Source organism: Bufo gargarizans, chromosome 1, assembly GCF_014858855.1.
Source record: "Bufo gargarizans isolate SCDJY-AF-19 chromosome 1, ASM1485885v1, whole genome shotgun sequence".
In the NCBI taxonomy this organism is placed as follows: domain Eukaryota; kingdom Metazoa; phylum Chordata; class Amphibia; order Anura; family Bufonidae; genus Bufo; species Bufo gargarizans.
The window spans coordinates 147,188,524-147,205,852 of NC_058080.1; the positions used below are offsets into that span (position 1 = coordinate 147,188,524).

Genomic DNA, 17,329 nt, shown 5'->3' on the forward strand with positions numbered 1-17,329 from the left:
ATTAAAACCAAGTGTCATGGAGAAGGAGTTAGAGGAGGAGGATGAGGAGCTACCATTGGAGGAGGAGAAGTTGTTGGCCATGACAACCAATCATCCCAGTGGGAGTGGAACTGGAAAGAACTGTGTACTCTGGCACATCAGTGAGAATGGCAAACTGTATGCTTGCTTGCTTACCTACTGATATGTGTATGGTTAACCTCAAACAAACTGATGCTTCTTGATAGCCATGTCTTTTGAGCCTTACTTTTAAAGCAAATTGGGGTAATGTTTTTCTGTTGCCAAAATGAATGTCAAATTGCTGTATTACCAGGATACACTAGGTGAGCAGATACCTGCCATCTGCTGTCTGACCAGGAGGTCCTTCTCTGCCCTGTGCTGAGTACCCCCCCCCCCCCCCTCATTTCTGCTACCACATACAGAAGAAGCCACAGCAGCAGTCAGTTTAGTCTCATAATGGAACATTACTTTCATGTGCCTCGTCAGGCTTACATATATCAGCAAACTGAGACTTACTGTCTGAATATCCAGGCTCAGTCCTACCTGGTCTGTGGCCTTTCTCTGGCACATACTGTGTTCTCTAACCCCAGGAACTCCTGGGCAGGCATATTGAAGCAGTGACTGATATTGGCCCAGTTTGCTCTCACTGTACTGTCTTGTCCAGGTTCCAGTGTCATCTCAGAAAAGGCTTTCATTGTGGCAAGTGACATTGTCATGCCCAAATGCACAATTTTGTCCTCTGCTAGAGTAGATAACATCACTTATGTCAAAATAGATCAGGCATGGATCCTTGAGAATTTTCACACACCTCCAGAAACATCTGCCATTGTTGATGGTGGCCATTGATCACCAGCCTCATCATGCCACTGCCACTGTCTGCCTGCCTGCGTACTATCATGTTTTATACTGTATAGCTGCTGCCAACACTGCTGTACTTCCCACTCCCCTTTTTGCCTCTACATTTGGCTTCCACTTCTGCTACTATTGTTACACCTACATACCCACACACATCTATTGTCTTATCTTTTATGTGCTATGCTGTAACTGTTCCTGCTGCTATTACTGTCATATGCCCATATTACCTAAACACCTAAGACCTTACTGTTTCCAAATTCACACTTTACTGCTTTCAAAATTAAAGGGAGCATTTTTCAAGTCTTGTTCATAACAATCCACTGTTTATTCCAACATGACCATTTGTTTATAAACAGGGGCAGGCATCTGCCCCATTAAGGCATAATTTTTGAACCACTTGTTAAGAACAATCCACAGTTCTTTACTATAACACTATGTGTGTTTGAACACCATCTGACCCAAATAAGAGATATTTTTGGAACATTTGTTAAAAATATATTGGTTTAAAAAATCATAACATGTACAGTACAAAAGGTTCATTGCGTTTTTAAATGCACTGTTTGTCACTGCCATCAACCATGTTATACCAGCTATATATGTCAGTGTCACTCTGACATTAATTGCTACTGCTATCATTGCATTAAAGAGCTTAAAAGAGATGGGAAGAAAAGAAAGAGAATTTTTTTTTTTTTTTAAAGACAGAGAAAGACTAGATAGGAAAAATATGAGTCGTGGGAGACCTCAGAGATTTCAGTAAATTAGATTTGGGTAAAATCGATTCGCCCACAAATCAATTTTTTTTTAACAATTCGCTTAATTGAACAGGAAATTAATTTCAAGAAGTATGCTTGCTCATAAAAGTAAAAAAAAAAAAATATTCAAGTTGTTTGTGACAGAAATAAGGTTTTCATTACATTTTATGCCATTTTATACCAGCAATACGTGATATATGTAAGTGATTTACCGCTGTTTTTATATGCTTTAGTTAAATAGTTGCATGGGTTGAATAAAGACACAGGCTCATCAAGTTCAACCTTTTTCCTATCAAGTTCAACCTTATGTAGACCAATTGTACCACATTCTAATTGGCAGGTCCTGCTGAATTAAGATAAAAGAGACTGCTGCGATCAAGTGGATGAGTTATGGATGAGTTATTTTTCTTTTTTAACTCCTAAATGGCCATATTCTTATGCATTCTGTCTTGAGAATGTTATTATTTTCTGATGTAACCATGTTATAACGGAAAATAATAAAGTGAAGTTTGGGTCCCCGAAGTCAAAGCCGAAGTTTGACCTGAAGTTCTGCCAAACCTGGTGAACCAGAACTTCCAAAGGGTTCGCTCATCTGTATTTGTAACTAATTGAATTTCTTAGCAAACTTCGGTAAACCGGCTGAATTGAATTCTTCAAAACTGCGCTCATCTCTAGTTATCTCTATAAAATAAATAAGCAAAATAGTAATCTCTTAATGGGATTTAAAAATTGTGTATAAAAAATAAAAATCTGCAAAAATGTTACAATTAATCAGTAATCGGTAATATAAAATTTGATTTGTCATGCAGATTGTCAGCACAGTAGGCAGGAAAACACACTTACACGGTGAGTTCTGACTTGCACCCAACCCACTGTCCCTGCCTACTTGCAGAGCAAGCCCTAAGCGGCGAGTCCACAACTGATCGACTGTCCCTATGCTGGTAAGAGCAGGAAGCCAAACCAAACACCCATGGTAAAAACTGCAGGGACCTGTTCGCACAACTGGAACCCAGAACAAACACATAAAGAAAGGTCATGCAGAAAACGGTCAAAGCCGGGAGGTCAATACAGTACCAAATCAAAGAGTTGAGGGTGGTCACACGTAGCCAAGCCAAGGGTCAAAACTGGGAGGGAAACTGTACAAAATCACAAAGCAGAGAGAGAAGTTCAATTCACGCAACAATCCAAAACCACAAAAGCAACTGGAGCACAGCAAGTGTGTATTGCCAGCAGGGATTTAAATAGAGCACAACCTGATAGGTCCATGACTCAGCGCTCCATTAGTAAGAACACTAACATACAGGAATAGATCAGCTGAGCAATCAGCCCCACTGCTAGTCTCCTCCAGCACACGCCCGCTGTGGGGAGAGAGAGCATTGCATCCTGTTGCTAATGATGCTGTGGCATCACCAGCGGCTGTGGCAAATCTCCTGATAGACTACAATTCCCAGAACAACCACTGGATGGCTACATATAGGAATGACATCTGTTGATATAGTATCGCAAAATTAGTATTTTTTTATGTTGATCTTCTCACTCCACATGTCTCCACATGTCTCCAACATGATATGTTGAGTAAAGCAGCAAAGTCAGAAAGGACACATTTGTGTGTAAATACATACTATTATCTATTATAGGAACCACAAAAGGTGCCTAAAGTGTTGTTGCAAAAAATGATGTATCGTGTCATTAAGGCCCCAACAGGTTTAGTGATTAAGAAGTTAATTGACAATGATAATAATAAGGATGCAGACACATGTAGCGGCCTGATTGTCATGCAGTTTTACCACCAATTAATGACCACATTGTGGCCACCGTATGTGTATCTTTCAATCAAGGGTAATATTAACCCCTTCACGTCTGCAATCTGTATATATACGTGATAGCTGCACATACCCCGTGCAGCTACCACGTATATAAACGTTCTGGCAGCTCTTTAATCCAAGCGCTGCAAAACGCTTGGATTAAAGCTTCTGCTACTGCCCTGCTGCCGTCACGGACAGCATAAAGTGCAGAAATGCTGGCAAGGGACCAATCAGAGTGGTCCCTTGCCGGCAATCGATCCGATTGGTTAGTCTGTGCAGACTAACCAATCGGATCACGTCAGTGTTAAAATGCCGGTTTCAGGCTCTGATCTGCGCTCTGCAGATCAGAGCCTGAAATCGGTAATGTGTCCTGAAGCCCCCGATCTGTGCCCCCTTGAAGCCCCCGATCTGTGCTCCTTGTTCTTGATCTGCCCCCCGATGCGGTCCGCCCCTTCTGCCCCGATCTGTGCCCCCTTCTTGTCAATATTCTTATGCTTACCCCCCCCCCGATGCGGTCCGCCCCCTCCTGCCCCCATCTGTAAGTAAAATGCTGTCCCCCTATCCCCGTTTCCAGCGCTGTCCGCTGTCCCCTGCCCCCGATGCGGTCCCCCTTGTGTGTGTGATGGCGGCGGCTCCATTCCTGAGCCGCCGCCATCAGCAGCATGTGTCAGCTCTATGCTGACACTGCTGTAACCCCATAGATGCCGCAGTAGCGGCATCCATGAGGTTAATAGAGGGAGGGGGCTCCCTCTCTCTCAACCATCAGGGCTGCTGCGATCGCAGCGCCCGATGGTTGCCATGGCAACCGGACGCTTTGCAAAGGCGTCCGGTTGCCATGGTATAGGCGTCCAGTGCTGCCACCTACAGGCATCTGATTGTATTAGACTTTGCAATGCAAGAGCATTGCAAAGAATAGTACAACCATCAGCCTCAATGGATCTTCAAGATCCAAGAGGGAACTGATAAAAAAAATGTGAAAATAATAAAAGTAAAAAAATAAAAATGTAAAAAATAAATTTACTTTTCCTATAAAAAAAAAACAAAAAACAAAACAAAAACCACACATATTAGGTGTCACCGTGTCCGTAACGACCATCTCTATAAATATATCACATCATCAACCCCGTCCAATAAACACCATAAAAAATAAAAACGGTGTAAAAAATAAGCCATTTTTGTCACCTTACATCACAAAAAGTGCAACACCAAGCGATCAAAAAAGGCGACTATACCCCAAAATAGTACCAATCAAACCGTTACCTCATCCCGCAAAAAATGAGCCCATATTTAAGACAATCACCCAAAAAATAAAAAAGCTATGGCTCTCAGACTATGGAGACACTAAAACATCATTTTTTTGGTTTCAGAAATGCTATTATTGTGTAAAACTTAAATAAATAAGAAAAAGTATACATATTGGGTATTGCCACGTCCGTAATGATCTGCTCTATAAAACTGTCACATGACCTAACCCCTCAGATGAACGCTGTAAAAAAAACAAAAAAAAAACTGTTCCAAAACAGCCAATTTTTTGGCCACCTTGTCCCATAAAGTGTAATAATGAATGATCAAAAAATCCTATGTACCCAAAAATGGTACCAATAAAAACTTCAACTCTTTCTGCAAAAAATGAGCCACTGCACAAGACGATCGGTATAAAAATAAAAAACATATGGCGTTCAGAAAACCAATCCAGCAAAATCTGCCTTCCAAAAACCATACAGTGTTCCTTTCCTTCTGCGCCCTGCCGTGCGCCCTTACATCAGTTTACGACCACATGTGGGGTGTGTCTGTAAACCGCAGAATCAGAGTAATAAATATTGAGTTTTGTTTGGCTGTTAACCCTTAATGTGTTAAAGAAAAAAATGTAATAAAATTGAAAATCTGCTAAAAAAGTGAGATTTAGAAATTTCATCTCCATTTTCCTTTAATTCTTGTGGAACACCTAAAGGGTTAATAATGTTTGTAAAATTGGTTTTAAGTAACTTGAGGGGTGTAGTTTCTACAATGGGGTCATTTATGGGGGGGTTCCACTATGTAAGCCACACAAAGTGACTTCAGACCTGAACTGGTCCTTAAAAAGTGGGTTTTGGAAATTTTCTTAAAAATGTTAAGAATTGCTTCTAAACTTCTAAACCTTGTAATGTCCTAAAAAATTTAAATAATGTTTCCAAAATGATGCCAACATAAAGTAGACATATGGGGAATGTTATGTAATAAATTTTTTATGAGGTAACACTTTCTGTTTTAGAAGCAGAGAAATTGAAATTTAGAAAATTGCTAATTTTTACAATTTTTTGGTAAATTTGGGATTTTTTCCAAAAAAAGGAGATATATATTGACTCAAATTTATGACTGTCATGAAGTACAATGTGTCACGAGAAAACAATCTCAGAATGGCATGGATAAGTAAAAGTGTTCCAAAGCTATTACCACTTAAAGTGACGCATGTCAGATTTGTAAATTTTGACCTGGACACTGGGGCATCAATGACCTTTGGTCATGAAAGGGTTAACAACAATATAATAATAACTATATATTATAAAAAGGTAAAGGTAACACACTACATTGTAGTGTGTCGTCAAAGGCTGGATGTGAACATATCTCTTTGCAGCCTAATATATGCAGGCTATGTTGTCTAGAAAGGCTAGCATTTATCTGTACAAATAAAACTAAAAGACAGCTTGCAGTATTTGTCATAGTAAACCCGCTAACATGTGTATTTTAGCTTTGCTGATATTTTTATCACGAGCTTTCATTACAAGGAACAAATCCATGTGGCATTCATTCCTCAGTTTGTGACTCAAGCCTTTCTATTAATGGGAAATAACATCAATGATTTTTAGACCTATTAATAGCTATACATGTTACATTGACAGGCAGTTTAATTACTTCAGAACATTCGCCATGCCATAACAAGAAAAGAAAAATCCTAAGAAACTTTAGCTGATTAATCAATGTGCATTTTAAATTATATGGATCGCAGTTACTACATTAAACCTACACAATTCTATTAAAATCCCTCTTGACTTTTATGTCTTTCAACCATTCGCTTGCAAGATGGCACAGGCTATTTAAAATTAATGATGTGTCTAAATGTCAGTTGGAAAAATGCAAGAAAAGTCAAATCTTTATACCCTTTTCATGGTTTCGGAAGTCTGTATATCATCTGTCTACAATAATTGTTGGAAGACAGATTGAAATAATAATCTGACAAATACTGTAACACAGTTTTCATGGTTCAGCAGGCCATTTATTATTTGGTTTCAAATGTAGGAATAAAGCTCAGTGAAATGATTTATGTGAAATTAAATGGTGTGCTGATATAGCAGGCACCAGCAAAAGGGATCTGACACCCTATACAATGGTGCCTGCAGGTTCCAGTAGTTTCTATTTACAATGATCTTTTCTGGCTCATTATAAATTGAAGCCAGATTCAATTTACAATGCTTAAGGTGGTGCGGATCTGAGGCATATTATTTGGAAGATGCAATCAAACAGAACAGGCAATGTACTGGTTAAATAACTGTGAATCAGTGCACCACATTACTGAAGAGCATGCCTGATTGGATCTCTAATAGCAAATCTTTGCAATACAATACAGAGCAATATCTAGCGTACTGTTATCTATCTATACTATATTTATTGCACTGTTCTTTACCTGTGCGACTGTACCGCAATATACCTGTGCTGATTGTACCGTGCTGCTCTCTACCTGTAATACATGCATTGCACGGTTATCTACCTGTACTACATTTACTCCACCACTATCTACCTTTGGTGCATGCAATGTACTGCTGTTACCTGTACTGCATGTAATGCACTGTACTCCATCTGTACAGTTGTTATTGTATTGATATGTTTATGTTAATAAATAAAATAATAAAATAATATTTGAGGAATAGAAGAGAAAACTCACCTACTATCATTTGACCTGTTAGATGGCCGTTCTGGTTTCTTGCATTCACTGTTACATTTCTGTCTGACTGTAACACCAGTGGACTGTCCTACAACATAGAAGAAACATTTTGAAAGTCTGCACAAAAAACAACCTGCAATATGGTAAGTGACAACGTATGACAAAAAAATATATATAAATATATATCTTTATATAGCACCAGCATTTTACTAATCAAAGGATACAAACAAAATTAGACATGACAGAGTAACAAACTGATCAACTATTAAATTGATGGGAGCAAGGACCTTGCTCACAAGATCTAACAATCTATGGAGAAATAGGTTGGATTACAACCTAGCTGGAGTACAGTGAATATGGATGAGGGGATCAAGTTCCAAGGATTACTGTACTAGGAGGTTAATAGAGAAGGGTTAGGTTAAGAAATGTGAAAGACCCCAAAAATGTGTTTTAGGGCACACTTAAAGCAATGGGTGTTGGGAATTAACCTGATTGTCTAGAAAAGCTCATTCCAGAGAACTAGTGAGAGAAGCTGGAGAGAAGTCTTGGAGACGGGAGTTCAGCTTATGGAGAATATCAGTCTTAGCTCATAGCAGAATGGAAGGCATTAGTTGGTTGGTAAAAAGAAATAAGAGAATAAATGTAGGGATTTGCAGTAGTGTGGAGAGCTTGATAAGTTTACATTTTATCCTACAATGGATGGGAAAACAGTGCCGTGACTGGCACATAATGGATTCATAAGTGTAGTGGGTGGACAGTGATGATAGGTTTAAGAATTGCAGTTGCCATTCAGCGCATTCCTGTATTGTTGCTATATAACTCTACAGGAAAAATCTTTCTGATATTTTAGTACTTAGTGACTTACAAGAGAATTAATTGATACAAAAACCATTGCTGTAGGTGAGAATTCACATAGAAAACTAAAGTATTAGCTAGTGTTTGCTTTTATGAACAACGTAAAGAAAGTTCCATCATTTGTAAATCGTTTTGTTGCTTCGTCTTTATTTTCGGTAACAAATTACAGCATGTGGACTCCACCTTATACCACTGCACAATTGACGCGTTTCAAACTATAGCGTTCTTAGTCGTAACTGTATGGACTGCCAAAAGATCAACTCCCCTGACCAACAATGGGGGGGGGGGGGGGGGGGGGGCGTCACCTGCATAGTGTGAATGGGATAAAAAGTCAAACATGAAAAATAGGTATAAAAATAAGAACACATCTAAATTACTAGGACATCCTCTTGTAACTATCAGTGAAAACAAAATAATGGCTATTATTCACTTGTACATGTTGGATTACAACAGTATTAATAAAAATATATCAGTTCTTTCCTCAGATTAAGACCCTGAGGATATATGTGTGAACTCCACACTGCTATTATTTTGAACATGCCCCTTTCAAAAAGTGATTAAATTACACAGAATCAGCAGCATGCATGTCATGACTGTTGGGTCTATTGGGTTTATATTACTCTACTACACCTGCTAGTAAATTATTTGCCATGTAGAAATATCATTTCTACCAAAAACAGTGATTGATCAAGTTAGTAATGTCTGACTTCCATTATTTTGAACACAACTGTAATTGCAATAATTTTCTGAGCCAACACTTTTGGCCATGACTGTATCTTCTTACTTTACATCATAATTCTTTCTGTTTCCCTACTAGCAGGGGTTTTGTCAAATGTGTTGCTTTTTTCTTCTTTCCATCACCATATACAGTATGAACACAGAACACATATCAGATGTTGAAAGTGAGACATTTTAGCATTCTATTACAAAAATTAATTCATTTGGAACTTGATGGCAGCAATTTGTCTCAAAAACGTTGCAACGGGGCCATGTCTACCATTGTGTAGCATCTTCTCTTTTAACAGTCTGTAAACATCTGAGAAGTGAGAAGATCAATTGCTGGGGTTCTGGGAGAGGAATGTTGTCCCATTCTTGTCTGATATAGGATTCTAGCTGCTAAATAGTCCTGGGTTTTCTTTGACAGTTTCATTACGACCAACATGTTTTCTGTTGGTGAAACTGGACTGCGGACAGGCCAGTTTGGTACCCAGACTCTACTTCTGCATGTGGTTTAGCATTGGCATGTTAAAATTTTAAGGCCTTCCCTGAAAGAGTTTTCCAGATGAGAGCACATGTTGTTCTAAAAATTCTATATACTGTTCAGACTTGATAGTGGATTTCCAGATGTGTGAGCGAAACATGCCATAGACACTAATGCAACACCATTCCATCAGAGATGCAGGATTTTGAACTGTGCATTCATAACAAGCTGGATAGTGCCTCTTTCCGCAGAACATGATGTCCGTGCAAAAATAATTAAAAATGTTGCTTTAGCTGACCAAAGAACAGTTTTCCATTTTGTCTCAGTCCATTTTAAATAAGCTTTGGACCAGAGAAGACGGTGGTGTTTCTGGATTATGTTAACATACAGCTTGTTCTTTGCATGAAACGGCTTTAACCTACATTTGCACAGTGAACAGTTTTCATAGACAATGATTTCTGGAAGTGTTCCTGAGCCTATACAGTAATTTCCAGTACAGAATCATGCCTGGTTTTAATAAAGTACCACCTGAGGGCCTATATATATTGACTGTTAGCCTTGTCCCTTGCTCTCATAGATTTCTCCAGATTCTCTAAATCTTTTGATGATATTATGTATTGTATTGTATACGTAGGTTAATCACAGTTATTTTTCTGGAATTCTTCTGCAATTTTCAGACAAGCATTTTTGCAGATTGGTGATGGCAACTTCTGGTAGAGTCTATCTAATATGCTCTTTTTATACCTAGCCATGTGACTTAGTTGCTCCTCCACTTGTTTTTTTATTAGTAAAAATTACTTTTCCAGCCATTTATTGTCCCTCTCCCAACTTTTTTTGAAATTTGTTGCTGCCATCAAGTTTTAAATGAGTTAAATTTTGATAAAATTGTAAAATGTTTCACTATCAACATCTGTGTTCTATATTCTGTTAATATAGGACTATGAGATTTGCAAATACATGCAATATGTTTTTATTTATATTTACTTACTTTTTATATGGCGTCCTAAACTTTTTGGGATTGGGTTTGCAATTTAAGCAATATATACTGTGTATATACACTCACCTAAAGAATTATTAGGAACACCATACTAATATAGTGTTGGACCCCCTTTTGCCTTCAGAACTGCCTTAATTCTACGTGGCATTGATTCAACAAGGTGCTGATAACATTCTTTGGAAATGTTGGCCCATATTGATAGGATAGCATCTTGCAGTTGATGGAGATTTGAGGGATGCACATCCAGGGCACGAAGCTCCCATTCCACCACATCCCAAAGATGCTCTATTGGGTTGAGATCTGGCGACTGTGGCGGCCATTTTAGTACAGTGAATTCATTTTCATGTTCAAGAAACCAATTTGAAATGATTCAAGCTTTGTGACATGGTGCATTATCCTGCTGGAAGTAGCCATCAGAGGATGGGTACATGGTGGTCATGAAGGGCTGGACATGGTCAGAAACAATGCTCAGGTAGCCCGTGGCATTTAAATGATGGCCAATTGGCACTAAAGGTGCCCAGAAAACATCCCCCACACCATTACACCACCACCACCAGCCTGCACAGTGGTAACAAGGCATGATGGATACATGTTCTCATTCTGTTTACGCCAAATTTGGACTCTACCATTTGAATGTCTCAACAGAAATCGAGACTCATCAGACCAGGCAACATTTTTCCAGTCTTCAACGGTCCAATTTTGGTGAGCTTGTGCAAATTGTAGCCTCTTTTTCCTATTTGTTGTGGAGATGAGTGGCACCCAGTGGGGTCTTCTGCTGTTGTAGCCCACCTTTCTTTCCCATTCTGACATTCAGTTTGGAGTTCAGGAGATTGCATTGACCAGGACCACAACCCTACATGCATTGAAGCAACTGCCATGTGATTAGTTGACTAGATAATTACATTAATGAGAAATAGAACAGGTGTTCCTAATAATTCTTTAGGTGAGTGTATATATATATATATATATATATATATATATATACAGTACAGACCAAAAGTTTGGACACACCTTCTCATTCAAAGAGTTTTCTTTATTTTCATGACTATGAAAATTGTAGATTCACACTGAAGGCATCAAAACTATGAATTAACACATGTGGAATTATATACATAACAAAAAAGTGTGAAACAACTGAAAAAATGTCATATTCTAGGTTCTTCAAAGTAGCCACCTTTTGCTTTGATTACTGCTCTTGGCATTCTCTTGATGAGCTTCAAGGGGTAGTCACCTGAAATGGTCTTCCAACAGTCTTGAAGGAGTTCCCAGAGATGCTTAGCACTTGTTTGCCCTTTTGCCTTCACTCTGCGGTCCAGCTCACCCCAAACCATCTTGATTGTGTTCAGGTCCGGTGACTGTGGAGGCCAGGTCATCTGGCGCAGCACCCCTTCACTCTCCTTCAAGGTCAAGTAGCCCTTACACAGACTGGAGGTGTGTTTGGGGTCATTGTCCTGTTGAAAAATAAATGATGGTCCAACTAAACGCAAACCGGATGGAATAGCATGCCGCTGCAAGATGCTGTGGTAGCCATGCTGGTTCAGTATGCCTTCAATTTTGAATAAATCCCCAACAGTGTCACCAGCAAAGCACCCCCACAGCATCACACCTCCTCCTCCATGCTTCACGGTGGGAACCAGGCATGTAGAGTCCATCCGTTCACATTTTCTTCGTCGCACAAAGACACGGTGGTTGGAACCAAAGATCTCAAATTTGGACTCATCAGACTAAAGCACAGATTTCCACTGGTCTAATGTCCATTCCTTGTGTTCTTTAGCCCAAACAAGCCTCTTCTGCTTGTTGCCTGTCCTTAGCAGTGGTTTCCTAGCAGATATTCTACCATGAAGGCATGATTCACACAGTCTCCTCTTAACAGTTGTTCTAGAGATGTGTCTGCTGCTAGAACTCTGTGTGGCATTGACCTGGTCTCTAATCTGAGCTGCTGTTAACCTGCGATTTCTGAGGCTGGTGACTCGGATGAACTTATCCTCCGCAGCAGAGGTGACTCTTGGTCTTCCTTTCCTGGGGCGGTCCGCATGTGAGACAGTTTTTATGTAGTGCTTGATGGTTTTTGTGACTGCACTTGGGACACTTTTAAAGTTTTCCCAATTATTTTGGACTGACTGACCTTAATTTCTTAAAGTAATGATGGCCACTCGTTTTTCTTTACTTAGCTGCTTTTTTCTTGCCATAATAAAAATTGTAACAGTCTATTCAGTAGGACTATCAGCTGTGTATCCACCTGACTTCTCCACAACGCAACTGATGGTCCCAACCCCATTTATAAGGCAAGAAATCCCACCAATTAAACCTGACAGGGCACACCTGTGAATTGAAAACCATTTCAGGTGACTACCTCTTAAAGCTCATCAAGAGAATGCCAAGAGTGTGCAAAGCAGTAATCAAAGCAAAAGGTGGCTACTTTGAAGAACCTAGAATATTACATATTTTCAGTTGTTTCACACTTTTTTGATTTGTATATAATTCCACATGTGTTAATTCATAGTTGTGATGCCTTCAGTGTGAATCTACAATTTTCATAGTCATGAAAATAAAGAAAACTCTTTGAATGAGAAGGTGTGCCCAAACTTTTGGTCTGTACTGTATATATATATATATATATATATATATATATTGTGGGGTTTCGCTCTGGTAGATATGGTAAGCAGGTGCAGTACAGAGGCAAAATACAAGTTCTTAACTTAAAACATCAGTGTTTATTCACACTTAAGGCAATTGCACAAAACAGCATGTAACTTTGCAGTCTTGGTGTTAATTCACACACAATGGAAAGTTCATATAACACAAGTCACCTTGCTGGCAGTTCTGCCTCCAGTAGTCTACAGAAGGCTTTTGGGGGCCTGTTTCCCCAGTATGTGGCTCTCAGCCCTCCAGCACGACACCAAGCCTCAGATCCCAAAACAGAGACATCTCTGCTGAGCCCAGCTGACTATTTAAGTTTTTTCCCACTATCACTGCAACAATCCCAAAATACAACTGATTCAACAAAATAAGCCTTATTCGACTACGTTAAGTGAAAGATAAAAAGTTTTTTTTTTTTTAAGTTGAGATGAAAAGAATTGCCACATCCCTAAGTCTAAAATAGGACAGATGTTTAAAGGGTTAATTTTCATAACTCATCAAAATGTACTAGGGTTAAAAAATATGACATCAGTTTCTCTCCATTATTTATATCATGTTGTTCTGCAGAGCACAAAAATGTGACTTAGTACATTTCTGTCACGGACGTTCATGCGACAGGTGGCAGGACATCAGCTAGACTGGCAGCATGTTGTTTTCCTTTTGGATCAAATGTTTTCCTTTTGGATCAAATGACGTCTGTGTTGTTTCTGGTGCTTGCCGCACCTTCTTTCACCAGGTGTGGCTATTATGGTCATTTAACCTTCTCTATTTATTGTTGTATCTCCCACTATGCTATGCGGTTTATAGCTTCTGTTGGAGTTGTGGATAGCTGGTGTGAGTTTCTGGTGCTGCCAAAGCCACTTGAAGTTAAGTGTTTTCTTTCCCTTTTGTATTTTGTTTGGGTTATTTTGTGTGTTGTATTTCCCTGTCATTTGTATTAGGGCCTGAGTGAGACTCCTGTTCGTGCTTCCTTTTGGAGGAACAAGTTGTCTCAGTCCTGACATTAGTACCAGAGTCCTATAGAGTGAGTTAGAACATTAGTTATTCCTGTGTATGAACTCACCTACCTCTGGGGTATGTTCATACTGGTAGTTAGTCAGGACTTTGATTAGGGTTTTACTAGGAGGTGTCCATATCCTTTCCCTAGTTTCCAGGCCTTATTACCTCACTCCTTCCCTCCTTCCCACACCCGAATGTGACATTATAAACCGCCAAAACCGTCATTTTCTTTGCTTGTTTCAATGCAGCCATGGATCCTATTGCTGAACTAACTGGACAGCTGCAGAGGCTGTCTTTGGATGTAGCTGACCTCCGCAAAACCGCAGATCCAGAGACCACAGGCTGCTGGTCCTAGTGGTGGTGATGGTTACCAGGTTTGTCTCATGGGCTTTTTCTCTGTCTACCAGATCGCTGTCTCTCCGGTCGGTGGATGAATCTTTTAAAGCTCCGTGTTTCATCTATAATGACCCGGATCGGACCTCCCTGGCTGAGACAAAGCTAGGTGGCCTTCGTCAGGGAGAGTGTTCTGCTGAGATCTATTGCTCTGAGTTTAGAAGGTGGGCTACGGATACTGAGTGGAATGATCCGGATCTCCATAATTTTTTCAGGGATTTCATGAGAATCTTGAGTCTCTGGAAGCTGCTATGTCTCTTGCAGTACACATTGATAGATGCCAGAGAGATATCTGGGGGCCCCCACTATCAAGACGCACTATTACATAACGTATTGTCTTTCTCTGACACTTTGGGTGAAGATACTCCTGGGTTTATGTCTGGGGACTGTGACGGACTGAACCGTCACTGGGGCTGCTGGAGAAGCCTGAGGGCCAGCCTCCTTCCTGCAGACTATGGACTGAGAGAACTGTGGAGACCCCCTGAGACCTTTTGGGGTTACAAGGAACTATGAACCCTGATTTATGTGTGTAATTTATATGCCACATATTTCCTATGGCCCATTGGAGGGGCGTGGTGTGGATTCACACAAAGGGACTCCCACTGATTGTGTTGGTGATGGGATTAAGATGGTTGATTATAACGTCAGCCGACTCGTAGATGAGTAGATCACCATATGATGCACTCAGGAGATAATCCCATCACATGTGTCTCCTCTCCCCATTCATTCATTATGGAGGGGGTGAAGATGCCTGTTTGCATGCTCGTTGTTGATTGCGTCAAAGACAATGCCAGTGTGTTTGTTAATTGCGTCACAGACAATGCCATTGTGTTTGTTGAATAGGGTTAGTTTTTGTGTTTAAACTGTATAGGATTGGCTGCTATGTCATGTCCTCAGTTTCCAACCAGGTCTACGGGGATGGTACCCTTGTTGTAAAATGTGTATATAAGTCAATGCTGTGTGTTCAATAAAGAGTTGCTGTTTTACCCTTCATCATGTTGAGGCTGGTGTTTGGGTAACTGATCGACACTGGGGATTGCTATACACTGAAGATTTGCTATACTCCCCTGGCTATAACTACTAGATCTTGTAAGAGCTGTTCCTGCTCTCATTATTTAGGAGAGGTTCACCCACTGGAGCCTGGAGCCTTGTCATAGGTCCAGGGTGGGTAGGAGACGGCGAGACCTCAACCAAGCTTCGGCGGTTTGTGGGGTCTGTGGCGGTGATGGTGTCAAATGGAGTGCTTGGAGTCCTTGGAAAGCGGTAGGAGCATCCATCAACGGAGGTACCCGATCGGGGTGCCAGAGATCCGTTACAGGGACGAACCCATGCAGTCAGGGGGAGCTACTCCCGGATCCACTTTTAAGCATTTTGGTCATAGAAAGGGAGTGTGTTTTTTCTGCGGACAGAAAGGACATTTTATCGATGTATGTCCATGTATTCAGCATCAAAAAGAAAAAAAATGGGGCGTCTAATTCCCATCTGACTCTTGGAGGGGTGAGAAGAGAGTCAGAGAACGTGTATTTGTCTTTGACTGGTAGTACCTGATTTCTCCTCACTGCCGAGGTGGCGCTATAGTCCAAAACTGTGGGGATTGAGGTGTTTATTGACAGTGGGGCAGGGGTGAACCTGATTGATGCTCAATTCGTCCGTATGCACGGTTTGTCTCCAAGTGCATTCGAGAAAAGTATTTTCATTTTTGCTATTGATTCTGCACCTCTAACTCAGCATCGGGAATATGATTGTCCTATCAACCTTATTCCCAGTGCTAAGTTGGCCATATCTAGTTTGCATAACCTATCTGGAACTAAGAACAGCAATGAGAGAGTATATTACCGAGAGTTTGGCTAAAGGACACATAAGACCTTCCATCTCCAGTGGTAGCAGGGTTTTTCTTTGCTAAAAAAAAAGGACGTAACTCTTAGGCAATGTCTGGATTTCCGTGAGCTCAATCGGATTACGGTCCATGATCCTTACACCCTTCCTTTGATTCCTGATTTGTTTAACCAGATTGTTAATGCCAAGGTGTTCTCCAAGTTGGACTTAAGGGGGGCATATAATCTAGTCAGGATCAAGGAAGGGGATGAATGGAAGATGGCATTAATACACCTGAGGGTCACTTTGAGAACCTGGTCATGCCTTTTGGGTTGACCAATGCTCCTACGGTTTTCCAGCATTTTGTGAATTAAATTTTTCATCACCTGGTGGGGAGGTTTGTTGTTGTGTATTTGGATGACATTCTTATTTATTCTCCAGACGTGGAGACTCATCAGGATCATGTTAGACAGGTGTTACAGATCTTAAGAGATAATAAAATGTACGCAAATATTAAAGAAGTGTGTTTTTGCTGTACATGAGGTGCAATTCTTGGGCTACCTGCTGTCATCTTCAGGTTTTTGAACGGACCCAGAAAAAGTCTAAGCTGTTTTGGACTGGGATCGACCTGAAAATCTGAAGGCTCTTATGCGGTTTTTGGGGTTCACCAACTATTACCGAAAATTTGTTCAGAACTATTTGACAGTGGTGAAACCCTTAACGGACATGACTAAGAAAGGGACGGATGTTTCAGTGTGGTCTCATTCAGTGAAGTGAGCCTTTTCTGTGGTTAAGAAGTGCTTTGCTTCTGCCCCTATATTGGTGCAGCCAGATGTATCAATAATCTTTCATTGTGGAAGTTGACGCGCCCGAGGTGGGGTAGGAACAGTTTTATCGCAGGGCCCATCACCTGGTAAATGGTGCATTTTTCTCTAAAAAAAACTCTCTGCCGCAGAGAGAAATTATGATGTAGGTAACAGAGTTGCTGGCCATTAATTTGGCTTTTGAGGAGTGGCGTCATTGGTTGGAAGGGGCGATTCATCCGATCAAGGTGTTCACAGATCACAAAAATCTGTCTTACCTGGAGTTGGCTAAACGACT

At 40.4% G+C, this 17,329-nt stretch overlaps 1 protein-coding gene across 2 annotated transcripts in view; it reads right to left on the reverse strand.

The window, feature by feature from the left end:
* SGCZ (sarcoglycan zeta) overlaps positions 1-17,329 on the reverse strand; it is a 1,451,138-nt gene that overhangs the window by 100,046 nt on the left and 1,333,763 nt on the right. For both annotated transcript variants that reach the window (XM_044295758.1, XM_044295685.1), the window contains one exon: positions 7,329-7,416. In XM_044295758.1, the coding sequence (XP_044151693.1) occupies positions 7,329-7,416 (88 nt within the window). The remainder of the gene's footprint in view (positions 1-7,328; positions 7,417-17,329) is intronic.